The sequence below is a fragment of the Mauremys mutica genome, chromosome 11 (genome assembly GCF_020497125.1).
Source record: "Mauremys mutica isolate MM-2020 ecotype Southern chromosome 11, ASM2049712v1, whole genome shotgun sequence".
In the NCBI taxonomy this organism is placed as follows: Eukaryota; Metazoa; Chordata; order Testudines; family Geoemydidae; genus Mauremys; species Mauremys mutica.
The window spans coordinates 115,413-141,752 of NC_059082.1; the positions used below are offsets into that span (position 1 = coordinate 115,413).

Below are 26,340 nucleotides of genomic sequence, written 5' to 3' on the forward strand. Positions count from 1 at the left end.
AAGGTGCATTGTTGGGACTGCATGAGCACCTCCCCACCTGAACCCCATGGTGCTGAACAGTCAGCACATCACACCATATATAAGGGAGTGCTGCCCTACAAACGTCTCAGGTCCTTCACCTGGACAGCAGAGTCCAAGCTGTGTAGAGAACTTTGAGGCAGAGTGGAAGGTGGGTGGGCAGTGGCAAAGTAAAGTGGCAACTCTCAAACAACCACAGTTTCTATTAGGTAACTTTTCTTTCTCAAGTGCCTCTGTGCATTCCCACTCTTGGGAGATCCATGTAGACTGGACAGCTCATGAAAGGTGGGCTGAGGAACTCTCAATTAAATAAAGATTGTAGCACCACACACCCAGCATCAGAGTGGGATGCTAGTCTATGGTGAATATGTGGACTGAACTCCAAATGACTGCTCTACAAATCTCAGCAAGAGGATATGCCTTAAAACAGGCCAGATAGACAGCAGTAGCCCTCAATGAGCGAGTCCTTAAGCCTGCTGGAATGAGGACTTTGGCTATGTTAAACATCTGATTGCATATGGTATCCCACTGTTCTTTTCCCCATCGGGTATACCCAGACACCTCCATTTACCCAAATGCCACAAAAAACCATGCTGAAACAAACAAATCAGCCATCCAAAACCAAAGAATGTCCTCTAAGCAGAATTTATCCTGAAAAGAGATACATCCTTTAGTCCTGCGGTATGTAAAAGGCCAGCCACGGAACCCTGTGAAGAGGGCCACTCATACCTGGAAGGCGCTCTGGATAGGAAAGAATGAAGATGGAACTCCTACAGGAGATGGAGATGGTGTGTTTTGGGTACTGTGGGGTGGTCTGTGTCTCCCTGAAATGGAGAGACCTATGCCAGAGGACTGGGGCACAGCTTTGGGCTGGAGGAAGATACATGCACCAGTTAGGCTAAAATTTGGAAAGTAAGCTTGACAACAAGCCTCGAAGAAGTAAAAAGTGAATAGAATGATGTAACAGTACACTGGTCACAGGGTGCATGTGTGTCCCAATGCACCTGTGTGATGAATGTGGGAATTTGCTGTAATATTTTTGCAAACGGTACACATCTCAGCTAACTGTCTGACTTTATTATTACCTGTCACAGAGTAGCTGGTCCCTCTCAATAGACTAAGCCCAGCTTCCCTGGACCAGAGTAGTGAGTCCAATCCAGCCAATTTAAGAGGGTGGGGCTGCATTTGGGCCTATAAAGGGCTGCTAATGGATGGTTGAGAGGGACTGAGACAGGCTGCAGAGGAAGGAAACCCACACTGGAGTGCAGCTACCTCCTGTGGTGGGTCCTGGGACTAAGGGGCCAGGAAAGCTGCCCTAGGGTGGTTGCTCCAAGAAGAGAGCAGAGCTCACTGAGACTGGGAAACTGCTAGGAGCAGGAATGAAGCACAGAAAAGTTTAGTTCTGTCCAAGTAGAAGGCTAGACATCATTTGACATCTGTGCCTCCAGGGAAAAAACCACGTTAGACAAATGGTGCAGCCACATCATCACTTTGTCTTTGGAAAATCATGTAAAAGGAGGTTCTGCCATGAAAGCCTGCAACTCGCACTCTGCTTGCAGATGTTATCGCCACTAGGAATGCAGTTTTTTGACATGAGAGGAAAGGGACAAGATGCTCGAGGCTCTAACAGAGGTCCCATCAGAGCTGCTAAGACCACGTTAAGGTCCTGCAAAGGAACCATTTCCCGCATGGGCAGATGGAGACAAAGAATTCCTTTAAAGAATCCTGCTACCATGGCATTGAAAAAATACCAATCTTTCATGAATGGGTGGTTGAAAAGCTGAGACTGCTGCCAGATGCACCTTCAACGAACTAAGGGTAAGACCAGACGACTGAAGATGCAGCAAGTACTCCAGGATGCCCTGGATACAAGCCAGCATTGGCTGAAATCCATGGGCCAGTGTCCACACAGAAAACTGCTTACATTTTGCTGAATAGGACATTCTGGTATAGAATTTTCTACTACTGAGTAGGACATGTTGAACAGCCACCAAACATTTCTCTCCCTCCTCATTCAACTACAGAGCAGCCATGCAGTAAGATGAAGGGAACTAAGCGAAGGATGCAAAATGTGACCATGATTCTGTGTGAGCAGGTTGGGATCAAGAGGAAGGGATATAGGATGCTGAACTGACAACACGAGAAGGTTGGTAAATGAACACTGCATTAGCCATGCCGACACAATGAGGATGAGGTTGGTCCAATCTGCTTTTAGCTTTAGGATAACCTGCAGAATGACTGGGATCGGAGAAAAAGCGTATAGGGAAGCTGAGTGACAGCTGAGGTGGAAGGTGTCAGTCAGGGAGCCTGCAGAACAGATGGCATTTCCTACTGTCCCTTGTAATGAACACGTCAATCTTTGAGATGGTCCAAGTCACGAAAATGACTCGCAGAACACTGGGCTTCAGAGACCACTCATGACTCAGAGAAAAATTATTGCTGAGATGGTCCATGAGATGATTCTGGACTCCAGGCAAATTATTGGCTATTGGAATGATGATCTTGTCGATGCTATTGCAGTTCTGCATAATTGCCTTTTGACAGAGCACCCTGGATTGTGCTCCTCCTTGCCTGTTCACATAATACATCATGGTAGTACTGTTGGTAAGTATGTGGCCCACTAAGCCTCTGATGAGGTCTAGAAAAGCGTGACAGGCATTGTAGATGGTGTGAAGCTCCAGCACATTGTTATGCAATGGGGCTTCCTGCTCTGACCACAGACCCTGAACTTTCAGCAATCCCAAATGTGCTCCCCCAACCCATCAGGGAGGCATCGGTGAAAATAGTTCTGGTTGGTAAGGGCCAGATGAAGGGAATACCCTGACATACATTCCCCTGAACTGTCCACTAGTGCAAGGAGGCCAGGATCAACCTTTCTAAGCAGTGAAGATTGGATGGTCCAGTGTCTTGAGCCACTTTTGAAGAGGGCAGAGATGCAAACTGGCAAATTGAACCTGCATGCATGCAGAGATCTGGCCCAAGACCCTCAGGCACATCTGAACTTTTGTGGAATGTTGAGACTGCAGAGACAAAGGAGGTGAATCATCTGAAAATAGTAGATCAGGAAAAACTCTCTCTCTGAGTCTGAGTCTATTAGGGTCCCAATGAACTCGATTTCCTGAGGGGTACCAGTGTTGATAACCAATATTGTGTAGGATGATACCCAGATGGCCAAGTGAGCAGTGTAATGTGTATGTGATTAAGAACGTCTTCTCTGGACCTGACTTTTCTGACCTTAGTAGCTAGTTGTGCAGATATGGGAAGACATGGATTCCTTTCTTCCTGAGGTACACAGTCATATAGATGGCAAAACCCTGGGGTGGGGTGGGGAAGAAGACTGACTGAAAGGAAGGACTGTGTACTTACAATGGGAGTTCATCACAACGAACCAGAGTACGCCTCAGTTGTCACTGGTGTTGGTACCAAACTCAGCGGTGGTACCACAGCAACTGACAGTGCCAAGGTGGAGGGCAGAGAGTGCAGCCACAGTAACAACGGCAGTGCGAAGTGCAGCAGGGCTGGGGAATTTCCTGGTGCCGAGGTGGTTTCTTGTGGCAAGCTGGCACCAGCCTCACTTCTAGGCTGTGGCAAGGGAGCACTGGGATGTGGTGCCGATGTACCCAAAGCTTCAGAAGCCCATCCAGACAGCAAGGCTGTGGGTGCCATAGCCCTGGTGAAGTCCTGGACCAAGGGAGAGCTCAGGACAGAAAGGCAGAGGAGGTCCACCGCTGCCTGATATGCCGCCAGCGTGGAAACAGTGGTGCTAGCATTGTCCTCTTCGGCACTAGACTTAATGGATGACACGGGGCCAGAATCGGAGTTGATGGTATGGGCCTCTTGCATCCCTACACGGTACTGGGGAGTGGTCAGAAGGACCTGCTCCATCCCGTGTGCCACAATAGCCATACACTTCTTCCTGGATGAGGAAAAGAGTCTCCACGAAACCTGGAGATGTCTCAATTGGTCTTATAAGACTTTTTCCTTGGCACACTTGATGGAGAGCAGCTTCTTCACTTCTTTGTAGAGGCATCAGTCCCAGAGTGCAAGCCAGTCCCACTGATCGAGGTCGACCTCCAATCCAACACAAGCCTCAATGCTGAAACAGGCCTCATGGCTTGCTCAAGAAGGTTCTGCTTCAGGCAAAGGGCTATAGCCACTAGAGTCTGTTTTGTGAATGATATACACATGGACACCGTTCTTTGAAGTGAGCCTTACCTACGCAGATCAAGCAGCTTGTGTGAGAGTCGTCTGGGATCGCTCACCCACACGACGGACAACATTTGAACCCTGGGAAAACACTTAACTAGACTAACTAACTAACACTAATGCTAAGGGTACTAACTAACTATATACAGCTAGAACTCTAGCTAAAGGATGAGGTGTTGTGAGGTTAGGAACCACAAAGAGCTCTGACTTCAGCCACAGGCAGTAAAAAGAAACTCAAGAGGGGTCAGGTTGACACTGTCTCAGATAGCATGGGGAGGGGTTATGGCCATGAGCACCACCTCCTACAGGTACAGCTAGACAAAATTATCTGGCTCTGGTGAGCTGGGCTTGCACACGCCTAAGTGGAATACATGGCAGCTTCTACTTGAAGATGGCATACATCAGTACCAATCCCCAGTTCAGATGGAAGACATCAGTTAAATAGTCTGGACTGAGACCAACTTGAGAGCAAAATTGGAGTGACTACAGTCAGTCTTCTGAGACCTCTCTCTTGGGGAAGGAGATGAACTAGAATGATCTCCTCTTCTTCTTGGAGAAAAGTCAGAGTCTGGCTGTGCACCAGCGGCTTGTGGCGGCACCAAAACCTTTTGAGGGGCCAGGTGATCTGAGGAGGATCCCGGCACTGATACAGTCTCATTGGTTGCTCTATAAAGGTGCTGCTTGAGGCATAAGTCTCTAGCCACACACGTTCTCTTTTTAAAGGATTTACAAACAGAATACTTTGTCTTAATATACCCCTCTCCCAGGCACAAACACCTAGTATGGGGATAGGTACCCCACAGGAAGGACAGTGCTTAAAACCTGGCAAAGGCATCACACCAGGCAAATCTTACTATTCAACTACTAACTAATCTATCAGAAGGGCGCTACCCGCAATAACTAACTATATACCAAAAAGAGGGGAGAAAACTCATGGACAGCAAAAAGAGTGTGAGGTAAAATACAACAGAATGCTCTGCTTCCAACTGCAGGCAATGAGAAGGAACTGAGGGGGTCAAGGCGGTGCTGCCCTTAAATAGCCATGGGAGGAGCTACAAGTGGCCTGAGGGTGAGAGTGTTGCACCATGGGGTACTGCTAAGCAAAGTTCTCTGGCTTCAGTATGCTGGATGCACACATATCTGTGTGGAATACATATCTGCAAACACTTGAAGCATCTCTCCTTCTCTATGCTAAACCTAAGGATTTCCCAACTCTGTACTCCAGCTGACTGTTAAAACCTACTGTTTTTGAAAAGGCAGCCAGTGTCATTGCAGATACTTGCTGATGTGCATTGATCACTGAAGGGGTAAAATGTCCACCTAAGGTGGAATCACTGTTCAGAATTCACAGTGAGAAACAGGGATGCTGGAGCCTGAAGGCCCCAGTTTATGTTCCCATTTTCAGAGGCAAGGAAGGCACATGATCTACTCTTGTGGAAAAGTGTGACCCCCCTTTAGGGTCTGGCGCACTAAAAGGGTACTCCCAGAAGACTGTTTAAAGGCCAGAGCATAGCATAGACCCTCTTGTAGCCTGTAACTAATAAATTCCATCTATCATAAAAGCTGGATATAAGAGATTAATACCTGATTCGTAATAGGTAAAAGACAGCGTAAGATTTTAAAGCTGAAATGCAAGAAACCTACGGGTGTAGGCCTGTAAAATATTTAGCTTAGCCAAATTAGGCTTTAGGATAAGTTAGCCATATTTTAAAGATAAATCAGCGTAAGTAAGTTGTTAATAAACCTGCTGAGTTTGTGTCTATGGTTGTAATACACTGATGTTTTGAAAATAACTGCTAAGTTTTGATACTAATGTCTACGAGAGATCAGTGAACATTACAAGATGACTGCTGGTAGCCGGGGTGAAATGTTAGAGACTTCCTTAAGGTAACTGCATGGTACTATGGTGATAAGATGATATAAATGCTAATGAATTAAAAACAGAACTATCCAATTGGCTTATCAGGTGAAAAGCCTCCCAGTAACATTGGGTTAACACTCCCAAAGCTGGACATAAGAGGTTCAACCCTTATGCCTATTAAAAAGCTTTGGTGGGCATATGTGTAAGTTATTATAAATGGGGCCCAGCTCTATGACTGGAAGTTGTTGCTCCCTGGAGGTCATCATTTCTTGATCCTCAACAGGAGCCAGCCACCTCCACGCTAATTCAGGATTCCATCTGGATATGAGAGTATGAAAGAACTGGAAATACTGGTGCTGACCACTACTTTCTAACTAGTGAAATCTATGTGACAGTTATATTAATTGGATTTGTCTATGTGATAAGGCTTTTAATAAAGATACATCTAATTACTGCCAGATGGGAAAAGTCCCTGCTTCAGGTATGTATCAGGGAAAAGGTCAACAGTAAGTAAGTGGGATGTGTATGTGGGAGGAGAGGAAATTAGATTGGAACAAGAGAGTCTGTTTGATGGATTTCAGTCCAAATTGAGGATTTTAAGTTGCAGCTAGGTAAAAGTACTGATTTTCAGAGATTTTCTTCATAGAATCACAGGATTGGAAGGGACCTCAGGAGGTCATCTAGTCCAACCCCTGCTCAAAGCAGGACCAATCCCCAGACAGATTTTTACCCCAGTTCCCTAAATGGCCTCCTCAAGGATTGAACTCAACCCTGGGTTTAGCAGGCCAATGCTTAAACCACTGAGCTATCTGTTCCCCCCACCCCCCAGAAATAGCTCGCTAGAGTGCTATCAACAGAGAGGACTCCACCAGGTTCTGCCTTGCTGTTACCGGCAGTAAGATGGAACTAACGGAGGGTGGGGCTGCCCTGCCTTTTATACCCTCATATGGAAACACAAGGAAGCAGCACAGGGTGCAGGTGTGGCCCTGTTCTTGCATGCATGATGCACATACTTAACTATAGTGGGATCCATGCTGACACGAAGTTGAAGAAGAACTGGACATTCTGTGGCAGCTTCAAGTAAGTTCTCTATGTAAAGTGGTAGATTCTGCCCATTATGAAGGCTCCTTTATGTTGCTCTGGCAGCTGAAAGGGGACAGAAACAGCCCCCATCCCCAGAGTGCCATGGGAGAACTATGCCTCCAACAACACAGCCTCAACATAGGTGTGTGCCACTGGAGCAACTGAAACATTATTGCCAGCTCTCCCCATTTTATTGTAAGTAATGCAGTTTTGGTCCCAGAATCAAGAAGCCTCATGATGATGCAAAAAGCTCCAGGCTTAATTTAATTTTTACACCTGTCGAGGAGGAAAATCCCCTCTGACTGGCTGCCTTTTCCATTTCTTCATCTCTTGGGGAAGAAAGTCAATCAAACTTACAGTATCAAGCAGTCAGAGCTCATCCCTGTCTCTCAGGATCTGACAGAAGTTTTTGGGTAGAAGAAGAGGGAAGAGAAATAGGGCACACCATTTTCACAAGAAGGGAAGAGGAAGCCAAAAAAGATGGCTGCTGAGGGTGGCTCTGCTCCCTCCCCCACCCTTTTACAAATGGACTGGCTTCTCTCTGTTACTCCCTCTTCTTCTCTATCCCTGCAACACCAGGCCTAGAAAGGAGAGAAGAGGATCCTTGCTGCAGATGCCCCCTCAGTTTGGGAGGGGTTGTGAGTGAAGAGCCACCACTGCTGCAAAAGGAACAGAGGTTTACTGAGGGAGGGGGAAAAGGGAAGGGAAAGATATGGCTGGATGAACTGACTGAGGTAGCTATGGGGCAGATGTGAGGTCAAAGGGGACACAAAATTGATTTGGGAGTGAGGGTGCAGAGTTGATGTGCGGGGGACGATGACAATATAATTAACAGATGTATAGATGGGGGAACAAAATTAACTAACTAGAATTTTGAGAGAACATGGAAAACCTCTGCACCATCAGGTAGCCCTTTAATACAAGTTTGTGTAATGTACTTTTTTAAGTTGGCAGGTATGGATTTTAGAGAAGCAAACTGAGCTAGAATCAAATCAATCAATGTGCATGTGTGACAATGAGCTAGTCCCAATCTCCTCACAATCATACATACTAAGGGGGAAAAGGGAAATTCAAAATCAGAAGAGATTAAAAATGTGATTTTTGTTTAAAAGAACCTCATAATTTTGAGGCCAATCTCATGTTTTGTGGTCTGACTAATGATATTTTAACTTTTGGGGTTTACAGTACTGCTAGAGCAGGTGATTGGCAGCTGTAGGGAAAACCCTGTAAATTACCACTTGTGTTCCCTGTTCCTGCAGCCTGCACCGCCTGACAGGCACAGCAGAGAATCTGCCTTAAGGTTTTTACTGAATTCAATATGAAAGTAATGAATGCAACAGTACAGAATTTCTTGGGTTGAATTTAACATGCGAGTTAAGTATTACATATATTGCAGATTTCCCCTCCCCAAAATTTTCAATGTGTCACAAATTTTGTATTGGTAACACAGAACTGCACTGGAGAAGTGATCTAGGGGGGTTTCTCTGCTAAAATGATCTGCTGTGAATTAGTTAACTATGTCCACAGTTAAAAATTGACGTAATTGGCTTCAGAATTAAAATGTACTCAGGATCAATAAAGGCCATTCACACACTTCAGAGCTCTTGTTTCAGACTTTGTACAGACACTATCAGACTTCACTGTATCAGTTACACTCAGATTGTGTTTGGAAGGTTTTCTTCATAATCATGAAAACTGGAGACACTTTTTTTAAATGACAAACCTTAAATTCTCCAGTACTATGCTTTGGCAATGGGGTTTTCCTGGAACAAATTCAATGGCCACAAAATCTAGGGGCCCTGGATACAAGCTGTGTGCACTTAAACAGGCTTGGATTCATTTATTCTTTCATTTCCTGACATCACTGTTGCCTTTTTCTTCCCTCATAGTCCAACCCATAAAATTAATATCCTATCCCTTATTTAAGCGACGACTGCTATTGGCCATTACCCATCACTCACTTCAGCAGGATTGTCCTTGCATCCATTTCAGCATTCTCATCGCCAGGAACATCAAATTTATTAGTCAGTGTAAGAGAAACTTCAGTCTTTGCTAGCATCTCCTTGTTGGGGTCATTAATGTTACCAGACCCTTCCCCTGGGGTAGAAAAAGGAGAGGTGAGTTATCAATGAGAGAACCTACTTCCCAATGCCAGATGTGATGATAGTGACACAGGTTAGAATGTATTCAAACATTGTCATGGGCTGTTTGGGTCTGCAATATCTTCCTTCCAGCACCGTACAGAAAAACAATCAATTCATTTTTAAAGGACCTTTTACAGCCTATTTATGGGTTTTAAAAACATGTTCATCTTGCACATACATAATTTAGGATTTCCTAACATTCCTCCTCCTTCAGCAAAAAATAAGATTTCATGTAAATTCAAGTTTTGGTGCCTCAGAGGTATACAAATCAGAGTGTGTGTGAGATAAATCTTGCATCTCAACCTGCCTCTCTACTGACAAGCTTAAATGTGACCTACCAAGGAAAAGAAATTCAGTTTGTGCCCTTTGTTGCTTCTTTGGCCTTATCTATACTAAAAAGGGGTTTTTGGTATAGTTAGTAGAGATGCAGCTTGCATTGGCAAAAGAGTTCTTTTGCTAGTATAGCTTATAACAGTTCCCTGAATTAAATAAGCTATAATGGCAAAAGGACTTTTTTGGCTGATATGTCTACACTAAAGCATTTGCTGGTATAGCTAGCTATATCAATTACTGACACAGATATGCTAGCAATACTTTTAAGCGTAGACCAGTCCTTTATGTTGCATGAACGAGGACTGAAAGATTTGTCAATGTTTTTTCACATTAGAAATTCAGGTCCCTGGTGAGAGGGGAAGGTGTAAGAGAGAGAGGGTGGGGGAGAAATGAGGAAACCTGGTATGGTGGAAGGGGAGGCACACAGAGCCCTGGAGCTGGAGGAAAGGATTTGATACAGTGCCTCGCAGATTCATAGAACACAGACATGGAAAAGCCCTATGGGGTAAACTAGCCTAGCACACTGTAGGCTGCTGTTTATATAGCACCAATTCCCTCCCTAACCATGATTATTCTTTATAGTAATTTTTTTAAACCACACTTGAAGCTACTCAGAACATCACATCTCCCTCATGTAAAAGAAGAGCAGCTCACCTATCAGGGACTCAATAGTGGGAACTTCCCCCAGGTCATCCAGCAGCTCATGAATTGGATCATTGTGCTCAGGCGCAATCGCATCTTGATGATCTAAAAGCAACTAGATTAATACAAATATAAATAATAATTTAACTATTCCTCCTGTGTCTTGTTTCACCCAATTTAAGAATTTCATTATTTAGGCTGATATTCTTTGGAGAGAATTCCTCTCAGTTCATGAGATTCCCAGTGAAGATACTAGCAGGCAAATGTCTGGCATCGTCACATAAGACTTAAAGTATCAGATGACTTCACAAGAAAAAAATATTAAAAAGGCCATAAGCAGACAAACTACTGATCTCAACATTTTGACAGTTCAGAAGATATTGCCTTTTTTTAAACAATATCGTCAACATCCAAATTTGTTAAAGGATTCACATTAAACCAATCAGTAACAGATTGTTCAGAAGGGCCATTCTGCACGAAAGAAATGTGACTAGTGTATACTTACAGTGTGTGTATTGATGATTTCTCCAATGGAAATATAGATAACTGGTTTAGTGAGAGTCACCAAGTCAGAATATTCATCAACATTAAATTTATCCTGTAGTTCTGGAACCTCACAGGCAGCCTGAAAAAAACGTCTTCAGACAAAAAGAAAAAAGCATCAAACACAATCCTGCCAATCACAAGCACTAACATAACCAAGGTATTGGCTCCCTGTTATTTTCTCAAGCAGAGCTATTCTTTCGAACTTTGGTACAATAAGAGGAGGTTACTTACCTGTAATTGGAGGTTCTTTGAGATGTGTGGTCCATTTCTGTATTCCACTGAGGGGTTTACGCATGCACACTATAAGTCTGGAGCTGGAGAATTTGAAAGTAGTGTCCCTTGGTCCACGCATGTGCTCTGGCTCACCTTGTGGTTTCGTTCAAAGCGATAACGGGCAGAGCACACTGACTGTATCTCCAGTTCCTTCTCCACCCTGAACCAGACACATCCATAGCAGAGGGGAGGGAAGGCAGGAAGTGGAATGATGTTAGGGACCACACATCTCAAAGAACCTCCAGTTTAAGGTAAGTAACCTCCGATTCTTCTTTGAGTGATGATCCCTACTGTATTCCACTGAAGGTGATTAGCAAGCAGTACTTAAGTCAGAGGAGGGTGTGAGGATGAAGATGGAACAGTCATGCAGACGACTGCCAGCCAAAGGAGGCATCTGCTTCCAGGTCCTGTACTAAGATGTGTGTTGCAAAGGTGTGCACAGAACTCCATGCGGCTGTTCTACATATGTCCTGGAGTAGGACATCCTGAAAGGAGGCTGTGGTTGAGGTCTGGACTCTTGAGGAAAGGGTCTGTACCCCACTAGGGGAAGGCAGGCAAGCCAGATAGTTGATAGCAAAATGTAATGCAACACAAAATCTACTGGATGGAGATTGCCTGACCCCTAAGTCTTTCTGCTAGTGCAACAAACAGTTTGGGGGGCTTTCTGATGAGTCTTGTCCTTTGCAGGTAGAAGGCCAAAACCTGTTGGCTGTATAGGGAGTAGAGTTGTTGTTCCTCAGCAAATGTGTGTGGCTTCGGGAAGAAAACAGGTAAGTGAATGGATTGATCAATGTGAAACTATGAGATTACCTTTGGCAGGAATTTGGGATGCAGGCACAAGACGACTTTATTTTTATGGAATATTGTGAAGGGCGAGGGAGGGTCTGCCATCATGGCCCCAAGCTCACTGACCCTTCTTGCAGAAGTCATAGCAATAAGGAAGGTGACTTTCATTACATGGAGCATGATGCCAACGGTTCGAAGGGTGATTTCATTAGTATAGATAGAACTATATTCAGATCCCACTGCAGAGTGATGGTTTGGATGGGTGGGAAGGTTCTGATGAGGGCCTTCCAAAACAGTTAATAGGTGTGTGAAGACAGTGCTCTTCTACAGAAGGGTGGAATGCGCTAATGGCTGCTAGATGGACTTTCAGAGAATTGAGGGCAAGACCCGATGCCTTCAAGGACAGGAGGTAGTCAAGGAGGAGGGAAATCCCCATCCATTCTGGGGGAAGTTCCTTTTGTTGGGCTCAGGAAGTGAAACATTTCCACTTGGCCCTGTAACTGTGTCTAGTGGATTCTTTCCTGCTGCAGGAGAGGATGTCTTGCATAGCTGAGGAACAGGCCCATTCTAGAGTAGATGCCCATCCAAATACCATGCTCTAAGGTGGAGTGCCTATGGATTGGGATGTCTGATTTCACTGTTGCATTGCACTAGCAGATCAGGGAAGATTGAGAGGGGAACTGGTGGACAGGTTGACATACATAGGAGGTTGGGAAACTAAAACTGTCAGGGCCAGCAGGGCGTGATCAGAATGACGATCACTCTGTCTCATCTGATCTTACAGAGTACTGGAGGCAGTACAGGTAGAGGAGGGAAGGCGTAATTGATTTGGTCTGACCAGATGAGTACGAGAGCATAGCCCTGAGAGTGATGATCAAGACCTGCCCTGTAGCAGTTCGTGTTGAATCTGCTGTTTATGTGGGAGGTGAAGAAGTCTTTGGTAGGTATCCTCCATCAGTTGAAGATGGCGCAAAGTATGGAGTCATGGAGTTCACATTCATAGTCAATTGCAAACTGCCTGCTTAGCGAGTCCACAATCACATTGTGTGTCCCTGGGAGATAGGCTGCAGACAAGAGGATATGGTGGGTGATGCACCAATTCCAGAGATTGACCACTTCTGCACATAGAGCAGTTGATCTCGTGCCCTTGTTTGTTGATGTAGACAACAGTGGTGGTATTGTCCAACATGATAAGAACATGATGGGAACAGATGAACGGGAGAAAGGCTTGGCATGCTTTTCTTACAGCTCGGAGTTCCAGGATGTTGATGTGCCTCCTGAATTCCCAAGGAGTCCATGCTCCCTGTGTTATGTGATTGCCCATGTGTGCTCCCCTGCCTACAAGGGATGCATCAATGATCATCTTGTCTGGGGAGGAGGAGGAGAGGAAGGGAACCCCTGTGCAGACATGACATGGGTCCATCCACCACCAGAGAAATGAGAGCACCCTGGGGAGGACTGTCAACATGAGGTCCATGGTGCGATGTTTGGGCAAGTAAACATATCTGGAGGCAGTGAAGATGGAGCTGAGCAAAGGTGGTGACTTATGTACACAAACCATGTGGCCCAGGAGGGACAGACAAGTCCTGGCTGGGACATAAGGATTGTTGATGATGTGAGTTATGAGTTCTCACAGTGTCTGGAACCTGTTACCTGGTAGATAAGCCAATGCTGTGACTAAGTTGATGGTGGGACAAAAGAAGATTCAAGGGATGAAAGAAGGTCGAGCAGCTTGGAAGTTGAAACTTGGGCTTTGTGTCTGGACCATGCAGCTAGGAGCCTGTGGGCCAGATGGATATCGATGTGAAAATAAGCATCCTGCATATCAAGAGCTGTAAATCACATGCCCTTTTTTCGGGATGGGATGATTGCTGCCAGTGTGACCATATGAAACTTGGGCTTGCAAATGAAGTGGTTGAGGTGACAGAGGTCCAGAATTGGTCTCCACCCACCTTTCTTCTTGGGTATCAAGAAGTAAGCAGAATAGAACCCAGTTCCTTGATATTCTGGGGGAATGTGTTCTACCATTCCTCGTTGCACTAAGGAGTTCACCTCTTGGGTGAGGATGCTGCCATGAGAGTGGTCCATGAGGAATGACTGGGGGGCTTTGGAGGAGGTAGCATGATGAATTTGATTGTATAGCCATGATGGATTATGTTCAGCACCCATTTGTCAATTGTTATCACACTCCAAGCTTGGAAAGAGTGTGGCAGATGATCCCCAAAGGAGGTAGAATGGTTGTAAGGTGGTAGACAAGATGGTTGGCAGCTCTTGAGGTTGACTCAGAAATATCTTTTAGTTGTGGACTGCAGTTGCAAGGTGGAAGTGTGTGAAGGTGGGGGTCCCAGAGGGTGGGATCTCTGGGTTTTGTGTCACTTCCTTGGTGGCTTATAAGGTCGCTGATGGTAAAATTGGAGGGATCAGTAGCATTGAGTGGGTGGCAGGCAATGGAACTTGCACTTCAGAGCAGGGGTGTAAAGACCCAGAGAGTGAAGGGTTGGTCTGGAGTCCTTGAGGGCACGTAGGCAAGCATCCATCTTTTGATTAAAAAGATGGGGCTCATCAAAGGGGAGGTATTCAATAGTGTTTTGCACCTCCCAAGGGAAATCGGAGGAGTGGAGCCACGATTCCCTACGAATAACTATAGCCATAACCATAGCTCTGGAAGAGGTACCTGCTGCATCCATCGCCAGTTGGAGTGTTGTTCTGGCCACCAGTTTCCCTTTCGAAATCATTGCCTGGAAACGAGTCCAGTCTTGTTGTGGGAGTCAGTCAGCTGTAATTCAGGAAATCATATTTGGCCTGATAGTTCGAAATCCTGAATTGGAGACTGGCAGAGGACAGAACCTTATACCCCAAAAGGCCCAAGCGCTTGCCCTCTTTGTTGGATGGTGTGGAGCGCAGGTGTTGTTGTCTGGCTCGTTCAGTTGCTGCTTGGACCACCAGAGAGTTCGGGAGAGGGGGGTGAGAAGAGAAACTCAGACCCCTTAGCCAGAGCATAATATATTTTTTATGCCCCTCTGAGGGTAGGCCTGCATATGGTTGGTGTGTGCCATACTGTTTCAGCTGGTTCAAGAATGGCATTGTTAACTAGACAATGTGATGCTGATGAGTGGAGAATATCGAGGAATTTATGCTGGGTATACTGAATTTCCTCTAGGGGAATGTGGAGTTTCCCTGCAACTCTATGCAGTAGAACTATAGGGTTAGAAGGGACTGAAAGGGTCATCTAGTCTAACCTCTTGCCAAGATGCAGGATTTGTAGTTTCTGAAATTGCCTAAAGTGGTCCGGAGCCAAAGGGGATGCTGCAGCCACTGCTTCGTACAGTGAAGAGGAAGGGAATCTCTCCAGTTATGGTGGCACCCAAGATGGGCTGAGGGGTTCCTCCTCCAGCAATGGATACAAATGCCTGCTAGAAAGAGCCCTCAATGGGGAGGCAGGTGAAGGCTCCCTTGTGGATCAGCCAGGTTCTGAGGGGGGGTATTGGGACAAGGACTCCCAATAAAGCCAGCAGTCTGGATCCCGAGGGTCTTGAAGTGGTCCCCATGGCATAGGGAACCAGTGGCTCCATGGTGGTTGGAGAGGAAGTTATTGTCAAGATCTGGACCGCCTTTGTAAGTACATGTCCGGTTGGCACAACACTGATAATCCCTCTCCAGTGTCCAACTTATCAGAGGATGAGAAGACGACTCTAGTTTCATCAGTAGTACCGTGGAGCCAGTGGGAGTGCACAGACCACCGAAGCAGGACGTGAGGGGTCTCACAATAGTTTCATATCATGAGGGGAAGAAATAGTCTCTCTAGAGGTAGTGGGTCCCAACAAACGCAGTGATCCTGGTTCTGCTAAAGCAAAGACATCCTGGAGCTCAAACACCTTTCCCAATCTCCCTGGTGTTCAGGGTACCCTCTCTTTACTTGGAACTAGTGGTGGTGCTGTGGACTTCCCAGGAGTGGGCAGATCCCGCATCTTATGGGAAGCCAGTGTTGATGGTACCGTGTTCCAGTACCTGGGACCGCTGGATCCCCTTGCTTGTGGGACTTTTTGTTCTGTCTACGTGGTTTAGAGTGCACTCTGTATCCATGGCTCGAACTAGTGGAAGAAACATCCACATTCTTAGTTTTTGAGGAAGACTTATTCTCATGCTTATGGGCGTGCTTCCTTACCTTCTGAGGAGGCTCCAGCATGGGGTCCATAATGGTGGTACCATTGGTGCTGGATTCACTCTTGGTAGCAGGAGGTGCACTCTTCGCTGTTTCAGGCTGACGTACAGGGGTTGGTCCCTGGCCCAAGTCTGAGTGAGGCCTCATGGAGACTTCAATAAGGTGCTTCTGAAGGCAGAGAGCACAGCTTTCTCAGGTACAGTTGGGGAAGGACTGGCTGATACTACACCTGGATGCAATGTGGGCTTCTCGCAAGCAGTAGAGACAGCATTGGTGTTCGTTGCTGACCGAGAAATGCAGGCAGGAGGCACAGAGTTTCAAGCCTGGGGTCCTGGGCATAGTATGGCACCTGAGCGAGGGTATGGGAGGTGGGGGGAGGCAGGGGAGAGGGTAGACAAATAAACCCTAATCACTAAAACTACAAGAACTATGATAAAACAGCTATAAAGTACTATAAAACTCTACAATTCTAAGAACTATTTTCAACAATATATTTAAAAGGTGCCTCAGAGACGAGGACACTACTGAAAGTTCTGACTCGGACCATGCGGCGGTGAGAAGGAACTGGAGACGCTGTCAGTCCACCCTTTATCATCTCAGATGAAACAACGAGGCACGCCAGGGCACATGCATGAACCAGCGAACACTACTTTCAAATTCTCCGGCTCCAGGTGTGCATGCATAAACTCTTCAGTGGAATACAACAGGGACCATCACTTGAAGAAGAAGGTATGTTGGTGTTTGTGGGTCAACTTTAGTACATGATGTGAAGGTACATAGGATATGCTAATGTGTTTTCCCCAGTATCTGCTGGACAGGTGCTACCCTGCATCTCTAGTGGCCTTGTTTACACATCCAACGGGGAGAGAAATTCTGTGGTCATGAAACTGAAGAAAGCAGAGGCAGTCTGGTTCTATCAGACATTATTACTATTATTATAGGGGAAGGAGATGTGACCCCCTATATTTCAGTTGTCTAGCACTTTCCATTATAAAAAATGGTAATCTTTTCTTGAACAGCTTTAACACCACCATAGTGTGTAGCAAGACTTTGAAATTTGACAGGGGACAGTTCTGGGGCCAGGGAGGTGCCTTTTATTGGCCTATAAATGTGTTCAGATTTGGCAGTTATAAACTGTTGAAAATCATCATTGCTCATCTGTATTTCACAGTACAGCTTGAATTTGGCTTGTGCTAACACCCTTCAAGGGTCCATTAGTACTGTGCACAAACAGTGTCCCAGTGCCTCACTTCAGTACTCCACACACAGAATAGAACCTCTGGGCCGACACATTCAAAAAAATAATTGATCATCTATTCTTTTCTTCCTCTGATGCCTCCCATCAAAATACCTTTTTGTCTACAGTAAGGTGTACTGTACTGGGAGCCAGGAGATCAAAAGTTCTAGACTGACTTTTTCTGATTGGTATTAATTCTGTACTCTTCATAACCCTTATTAAGCAAGGCCTTATAAATAGACAGATTACTGAAACTGACAACACAAACCAAATCTCTAATATGCCAATCCCAAATCCCATCAATTTAGCCACATTGCCTCTCAGAAAAAACCTGCCAGATATTTGTCCTTGCTATGTGGTCTGTAAAATGGGGCTATTCATTCATCTCCCCATAGGAATTACGCATCTGCCTCCAATGGCTGGTTCACATAGGATAATGGACTGTTCTGGTAGCCAGCTAGTGCAGTTATCTCTGTACAGAAAGAGGGAGTCTGTGGTGCCATGCTTCAGATTAAGGGGTCCAAGCTGATGATGCATAATGGGGGTGGCCTTCACAGTTACAGAGAACAGAATTTGTGTTTGCCATTTTCCTTTAAAAAAATATCCACCTAGGACAGGGGTCCCCAATGCGGTGCCCGCAGGCGCCATGGCGCGCCTGGGGGCATCTCAATTCACCTGCGTCCTGGCCAGCGGTCGAGCATCCACCAAAATGCCGCAGAAATTTGGGGACCACTGACCTAGGATATTACATACATTAAAAATGTTAATAAGGTTGCAAAGTCAAGCACTCAAAAGTTGGGAAATGCTATGCTACAATTAAGTAGTCTTACTTCATCTTCCTTTTGCGTTGTGATACAGTTTTTAATTACATGAACACATGCTATTTTCCACTAGACCACTCCTGTATTCAGGGCATGTTTCTTTTTATCCTCACTGATTATTTACTGTATGGCCCCATGCCTTAGTTACGCTGTCCAAACCCTGTAATGAATATAAATTAAATTTCCTCATGGGCTTTATGGTGCTCATTTCCATAATATCAGAGTGCTTCACAAATATTAGTGATTTTATCTTCACAACTCTCCTGCAAGATAGGAGAGTATTATTATTCCATTTTATTGGCAGGAAAATTGAAATAGGTCAACAAAGTGACTTCCCTAATGCCACAAAGTGAATCACTGGTAGAGGCAGGATTACAATTCAGGTTCTCCTGACTGCCAACGGTGCTCATTACTTCCTCACATGATAAGGCAGTGTGGTCTGAAGGGGTCATATGGAAAAATTGTACATGATCATGTAATGCAAGACAGTATCATAATAAATACACACAAGGGCAATGTTAATTGTAGCATCTCCTAACTTTAGAGTGCTTGATCTTTCAACCTTAATAACATACTTATAACCTAATTTGCTGTATATAGTATATAATCCATAACACAAATAAAAGCTTTGTGTAATGGCAGTTAAGTCTGATTCAGGGCACAATCTTCTGACCGATTCCTTTAAAAGAAAGGAAATGGCAAGTTAAGGGAAGAGGTTCCAGCATTTCTTGCCACCTTCAGGGTGCCTTGGATCCAGACCTTCAAATGCAATCACTGACACTTTCAACAGACTGCACATTTAAGAGACTGAACCAGTTCAAATTCAGCAGGTAGCCCGAAAATTACCTTTATTTATTTGCAATATGGCCCTTCTCCTTACTTCCCAGCCTATTAACTGGGATCTCCTACCTGAATTTCTGATAGGACTGAGAGAGATATTCATTAATGATGCTTAGGTGAGCATTGTCTCCCATGAACATCTTATTGGATGCAGCATGCTGTAACATCTTTGCAATGGAACCAAGGTTTCTGCGCTGGTCTGTAGTCAGCTGACCTCCAGCTGAAAGGTCAATGATGTCAAATGCATCTGGAGCAACAATAGCTGGGTTCATATAGCGATAATACAGTAAGTTGCCAATGATCTGGGAAAAGTTGAGCAGAGAAGTATGTCAAGAGGCAGTGACACAGGCTCTGGCTGGGCTCTATATACTCTGCTTTGACAAATTATTATTATTTGCATCAGACACAGGCTCCAGTTCAGGATTGAAGCCTTACTATATTGGGTGCTATACATACATACTCTAGCAGATAGCCCCTGCCCCCAAAGAATTTATAGATTATATAGGAATAAGATGCAATAGGATGTTAATCATGATGGAAGCGGGAAGGAGAAGACAAGGGTATTAGCAACAGCAAGGCAAAATTGCAGATATTCTTAACTAAATGTACAATTTGTAGGCTATAATTTTTTAAAATTTTTATAAATAAGATATATGAATAAGTGCTATTAATGAGTTACTAATAGGCTGCTTACATAGTCATTATTGATGCAGTGTTGTTGTAGCCATGTCCCAGGATATTAGAGAGACAGGATAGGTGAGGTAATATCTTTTATTGGACCAACTTTCTGTTCCAAACCTTGCCTCCCTCACTAACAGAAGTTGGTTCAATAAAATATATTACTTCACCCACCTTGTCCCTTTACATGGTTATTAGGCAGTTTACCATGGGTATGAGAATAGAGGTGACACTTAAAGGATCTGAAGGAGGATAGAGTAGTGACTATGTAAACTGATTTGGGGAAGGCGTTCCATGCATAAAGGGCAGCATGGAAGAAAAGTTAGCAAAAAAAGTGAATGCCATCATTGGCAGAACAAAAGAATGGTGAGATGGGAAGTAAAATTGAGGAGAACCTTGAAGGCAAGGACCAAAGTTTGCATTTAATGTGGTGGAGACAGGAAGTCAGTGGACAGATCTGACGAGTAGTAATACTGGTGAAAAACGTATACTAATTTTCACACACTCCCTTCAGAATAATTCCTGAAGAAATCAACTGAAATTTTCCATAGAGATCTCAAGATAACCATGAATTAGCAAAACTGAGAAACCATTTCAACTCAGATGCCAGAAAAGTGAGAAAAGAAGATACTAGAAGGACTACTTGGTGAATTAGATTTTTACTATACAATACCAGGTTAAATGTAAAACAGCTAAAACTCTCAGAAAATGAAGACAACAGTTAATAAATATGTTGTCCATGTACTCATAGGCTTCCTTCTATCTTCATGTGACATTTAGCCAAAGATATTCCAAGGAAAGGGAGTTAAGACCCCACTAGCTATCCTGGAGCTGTATTCTCACAGTGTGTTCTGTGGCTTTCTGGTGAGCCATGGAACATTTCTGGTTGTTCTGGAGTGTTGTCATACATCATCATCTCCTGATTTCCAAGTGCTTCGATGTATGGAAGAGTCTAGATGCCTGAACAAACAGCTGAAATCAGGGAGTAACCAGCTTAACACTTCTACAATAGAACAACTTTCAGGGGTCAGACACACCAGTGGAACTTTTAAAAATAAAAGTACTTCCTTGGCATTATTTTTCCATGTAAGCAACTGCTGTAGGTACACCACGCTGCTGTGTGATCATTAAAGATAGTGAGGGCTGCAAACCTGGGAATGGGAAATGTGTCTGAGAGACACCCTCTTTATTAATACATGACCAAACTAAGAAAAAAAATGGAGAACTTTGTTATATGGGGCCACTTCTGTTCTTAAACATCTATTAATCATATGTGAGCATTAAGTCTACCACTGTAGCTTTGACTTTGCCATCTTTACGACTATATTGTTTCTACAGAGAGCAGGTTTAGGAAAGCCTAGGGGAAGTTGCAGCTTTCTCTCTAAATTTACAGTTGGAAAAAAAGTTAATTCACCTGCACAGAAAGTCTAGAATCGATGCTTCAGTGTGGGAAAGCACAGAACTAGAAGAGAGAAGAAAACAGCATTCAGATTTTTTTTTTATAAAGTAGGAACAGAGCAGTTTAAAGAGACACTATCAGGTATGCTATGCTCTAAACCAGGGATCGGAAACCTTAGGCACGCAGCCTGTCAGGGAAATCCGCTGACGGGCTGGGACGGTTTGTTTACCTGCAGCGTCCGCAGGTTCGGCCGATCGCAGCTCCCACTGTCCATGGTTTGGTGTTCCAGGCTAATGGGGGCTGTGGGAAGCGGCGGCCAGCACATCCCTTGGCCCGCGCTGCTTCCTGCAGCCCCCATTTGCCTGGAACGGCGAACCGTGGCCAGTGGGAGCTGCGATCGGCCGAATCTGCGGATGCTGCAAGTAAACAAACCGTCCTAGCCTGCCAGCGGATTTCCCTGACAGGCTGCATGCCAAAGGTTGCCGATCCCTGCTCTAAACTTCGGGTTTGTTAATTAAAAAGGGGTTCATGGAAATAAAAATGTTTTCATTATTATTATTTTTTAATTTCAACTAAAGAGTTTTGGAATTTTAAATGTGTCTGTAAGTCAAGCACTGCCACATTCATTCAATATTGAATGAAAACCAGGAAGTGATACTAATTAGACAGTAACAGCAGAAATGGTGAAAAGTGATGTAGTATATCCTGCTGTTGAAATACTGTGGGATGCTATTAGTAACACAGGTAAGGATATTGGAATTTTAATATACATTTTTAACCTGATATTGTCTCTTTAAGAAAGAAAGATCTTGCTTCGATTGCTTCAGTAAAAACAAAGATTCACTTACTGGCAGAAACTGTACAGCAAGTCAAAGAAACTTGAAGGATCAAATGCCCAAAGGAAATTAAAAACAAGGCAGAAGCGACAGGATCCCTCCTTCTAAGCCCTGTACCATACACAATAACATTCACACACAACACAAAAGTCAGCTGGAATAGTTTATGTCCTTAATGAGAAAGCACTAAAATCTAAAAGATCATGCACATATTCCAGGGAGCAGGATGAAACATAGATCTGTCTCTGCAATAGCCAGGTTGGCTCTGGGTCTGATTTGCAATCATACACCCTACTCTTTGCCAAGAGGAGGGCAAAGGTATTGAAGTCCTTACCTTCAGCAACTCATCCTCACCAGCATCAGGAAATTTCTCATGTAGTGAATCTTTCAGAACCTTGGCAATGAAGCGCATACCATAACTGTGAAAGAAACAAGAGAGCAAGCAAGACTCTGTGAGCATGAAATCAACAATAGTTTTCAGAAAGCAAGGGTACCGCTCATTGTACTCACGGGATTTTATCCACTGAGCTGATGATGGCTGACAGGAACTTGTCTGTCACTGTCCGCATGTTTTTGATGGATGCATCTAGGCGTGTCCTCACCTCTTCATGAGCCAGGGCTTGCTCAGGTGTAACATCATATGGCAACTTACTGTTAGACAAAACCCACAAGTGAATGAGGCCTGAGCATTCCTTTCAACACGGTGGTTGGGTGTCCTGTTTCCAACTATCAACTTGAACTGAAAACTGCCATTTAGCCCTAATTTGCTTGGCTGGTAAGAAAATATGGTTACTTATCTCAAATAATACTACAGTTACGCAGAGTGTGTTGGCCACACAGATTCAACTCTGTCCCCCAGCAGTAAGATATTAACGTCTTTTTAATAGCAGTGTCTGTTGGGGCCATGCCTGCGCCACTGGAGCCCTTGTGATCTCTGTAACTGAGGGTATCAGGGGTGCGGTAATGTTAAGCACCTCTCTGTTTCTTCATCAAGTGTCAAGACCTGGAATTAATGGTTGTATGGGTATTAAGTGCTGCTGTACAAACCAAATAGAAAACCATCTAATTTAAACTCATAAGTTTGTCTCATGGACTGCTTCCTGCTCTGAGGTAAGATGTTAAGGACTGCTGTCAAGCAACTCTTCTTGGTGGACATCAGCCAGCCAGCATCCAGGCTGTCAAGTGCAGCAACTCTGGGTCTGAATGCAGGAGCTTGACATTGTTCTATGAGAGCAGGCCAGGCAGAATTAGTGAACTGATTAGCCCCAAAAGCATCATCATCATCAGGTCTGAGTACCAGAACTGTTTGGCCAAGCTGGAGCTATTAGGATGATAGTCCCCAAGTTATGTCTGAGCTTTGCAGGACCCTGGGGATCACAGGTATCTGTGGAAAAGTGTATATGAGGACTAGGGCCCATAGGATGAGGAAAGCATCTGTGAGGGATCCTGGACTCCCACCTCCTCTGAGCAGAACCTCTGGCATTCATTGTTGTGGCACATTGCAAACAAGACTATCATCAAGTATCTCCATTGGCAAAAAATTGTCCGGAGGCCTGAGGACTTGAGGGACTACTTGTGGCTCTCAGAAAGGTCTCTGCTGAGCTGGTCCCCCAGGTTCTTGAAGATGGAGAGCTACCATGGTGACCTGGTGCTGAATACTCTCTGACCACAGACTCATGGCTTCCTGACACAGGACAGCTGATTGGACCGCTCCTTGCCAGCTGATGTAATCATGGAATCACAGAAGTGTAGGATTGAAAGGGACCTCAAACAGGTCATCTAGTCCAGTCGCCTGCACACAAAGCAGGACTAAGTAATAACTAAACCACTCCTGACAGGTGTTTGTCTAATCCGTTCTTAAAAACCTCCAATTATGAAGATTCCACAACCTTCCTAGCCAATATGTTCCAGCGCTTAACTACCCTGACCATCAGGAAGATTTTCCTAATGTCCAACTAAATCTCCCTTGCTGCAATTTAAGCCCATTGCTTCTTGTCCTATCCTCAGAGGTTAACAATTTGTCACCCTCTTCCTTGTAACAACCTTTCACATACTTGAAAACTTATGTCCCACGAGTCTTCTCTTCTCCAGACTAAGCAAACCCAATTTTTTCAATCTTTCCCTATTGGTCATGTTTTCTAAACTTCTAATCATTTTTGTTGCTCACCACTGGATTTTTCCCCAATTTGTCCACATCTTTCTGAAACGTAACGCCCAGAACTGGACACTATGCTCCAGCTGAGGCCTTATCAGCATGGAGTAGATTGGAAGAATTACTTCTCGTGTCTTTCTTACAACACTTCTGCTAATACATCCAGAATGATGTTTGCTTTTTTTGCAACAGTGTTACACTGTTGACTCATATTTAACTTGTGGTCCACTATGACCCCCGATCCCTTTCCACAACACTCCTTCCTAGGCAGTCATTTCCCATTTTGTATGTGTGCAACTGACTGTTCCTTCCTAAATGGAGTACTTTGCATTTGTCCTTATTGAATTTCATCCTATTTACTTCAGGCCATTTCTCCAGTTTGTCCAGATCATTTTGAATTTTAATTCTGTCCTCTAAAGCACAACCCCTCCCAGCTTGGTATCATCAGCAAACTTTATAAGTGTACTCTCTATGCCATTATCTAAATAATTGAGGAAGATATTGAACAGAACCAGACCTAGGACTGATCCCTGTGGGATCCCATTTGATATGTCCTTCCAGCTTGACTGTGAACTACTGATGATTACTCTCTGAAAACATTTTTCCAACCCAATATGCACCCACCTTATAGTAGCTCCATCTAGGCTGTATTTCCCCAATTTGTTTATGAGAAGGTCACGCAAGACAGTATGGCTATGTCTACACTGAGCTCTCCCAGCGACAAAATAAAACTACCACCAATGAGGGGTGGTAACTTCGTTGCCGGGAGAGCATCTCTCGCCAAAAAAGCGCTGTCCACACTGTCGCTTTTCGTCATTAAAACGTTTGTTTTTTTTCACACCCCCGAGCGACAAAAGTTTTAATGACAAAAGTGCAGTGTAGACATAGCCTATCAAAAGCCTTACTAAAATCAAGATGTACCACATCTACTGCTCCCCCCCCCCCCCCCCCACACACACACAAGGCTTGTTACCCTGTTAAAGAAAGCTATTAGGTTGGTTTGACAGGATTTGTTCTTGACAAATCCATGTTGACTGTTAATAATCACTTTATTATCTTCTGGGTGTGTGCAAATTGAATGCTTGATTAGTTGCTCCATTATCTTTCCAGGTACTGAGGTTAAGCTGACAGTTCTGTAATTCTCCAGGTTATCCTTATTCCCCTTTTTTACAGATTGGCACTATATTTGCCCTCTTCCAGGACTCTGAAATCTCTCTCATCTTCCATAAATTTTCAAAGATAATTGCTAATGGCTCAGATTTCTCCTCAGTCAGCTCCTTGAGCATTCTAGGATGCATTTCATCAGGCTCTGCTGACTTGAAGATGTCTCTTTGAAAAACCGCCAACTCTCTTGAACTGTTTTTCCCCTTAGACTTGCTTTCCCATGGGATCTTACCTATCAACTCTCTGAGTTTGCTAACATCTACGATTATCATTTTCTGCTGCTTTCCCTCCTATCATTCCTTAGAATCATGAACTCTATAATTTCATGATCACTTTCACCGAAGCTGCCTTCCACTTTCAAATTCTCAAACAGTTTCTCCCTATTTGTCAAAATCAAACCTAGAATAGTCTCTCCCCTAGTTACTTTCTCCACCTTCCAAAATAAAAAATTATCTTCAATACATTCTAAGAACTTGTTGAATAATCTGTGCCCTGCTGTATTATTTTGCTAACAGATGGCTGGGTAGTTGAAGTCCCCCATCACCACCAAGTCCTGTGCTTTGGATGATTTTATTAGTTGTTTAAATAAAGCCTCATCCACCTCTTCTACCCGGCTAGGTGATCTACAATAGACCTCTACCATAATATCACCCTTGTTTTTTATCCCTTTTATCCTTATCCAGAGAGTTTCACCAAGTGCATTGCTGTGGTATAGTCTGGAGACCCTGAAGAAGCGGTAAGAATGCCCTTCATGCCAACTAAATAGCTTGGAGTTGCAGCACATTGACACACAGGGATATTTGAGAGCCAACCACCTCCTCCAAATCTGAAGTTGGTCCAACTGTGCTCCCTACCAATGAGTGGAGGCGCTCACAATCAAACTCTGAACAGAGGGATTCACAAATTCATATCTTTCAAGGCCAGAAGGGACCACTGTAATCTAGTCCCACCTCCTGTAGAACAAAGGCCAGGGACTTAGAAGAGGACCTGCCTCCTATCAGGAGCGCGAGAGCTACATCTTTCCTGGTCCTTAGTATGGGTCTCCTTACAGCTTCTGTTCTACTTCTAAGTGGAAGCTGCCAAAGAACAAGGCTTGCAAGTAGCCCTTGAGCTTGGGGTAACATGATGGCTCACAGAGGCATTGGAGGAGGCTGGGAGA

The 26,340-nt window shown here is 44.4% G+C and overlaps 1 protein-coding gene across 2 annotated transcripts in view; it reads right to left on the bottom strand.

Moving 5' to 3' along the window:
- Nucleotides 1–26,340, bottom strand: part of IQGAP1 (IQ motif containing GTPase activating protein 1) — a 190,134-nt gene that overhangs the window by 30,354 nt on the left and 133,440 nt on the right. For both annotated transcript variants that reach the window (XM_044981139.1, XM_044981138.1), the window contains exons 27-32: nucleotides 22,376–22,516; nucleotides 22,200–22,284; nucleotides 19,022–19,254; nucleotides 10,793–10,925; nucleotides 10,300–10,402; nucleotides 9,130–9,265 (exon numbers count right to left, since the gene is read on the bottom strand). In XM_044981139.1, the coding sequence (XP_044837074.1) occupies nucleotides 9,130–9,265; nucleotides 10,300–10,402; nucleotides 10,793–10,925; nucleotides 19,022–19,254; nucleotides 22,200–22,284; nucleotides 22,376–22,516 (831 nt within the window). The remainder of the gene's footprint in view (nucleotides 1–9,129; nucleotides 9,266–10,299; nucleotides 10,403–10,792; nucleotides 10,926–19,021; nucleotides 19,255–22,199; nucleotides 22,285–22,375; nucleotides 22,517–26,340) is intronic.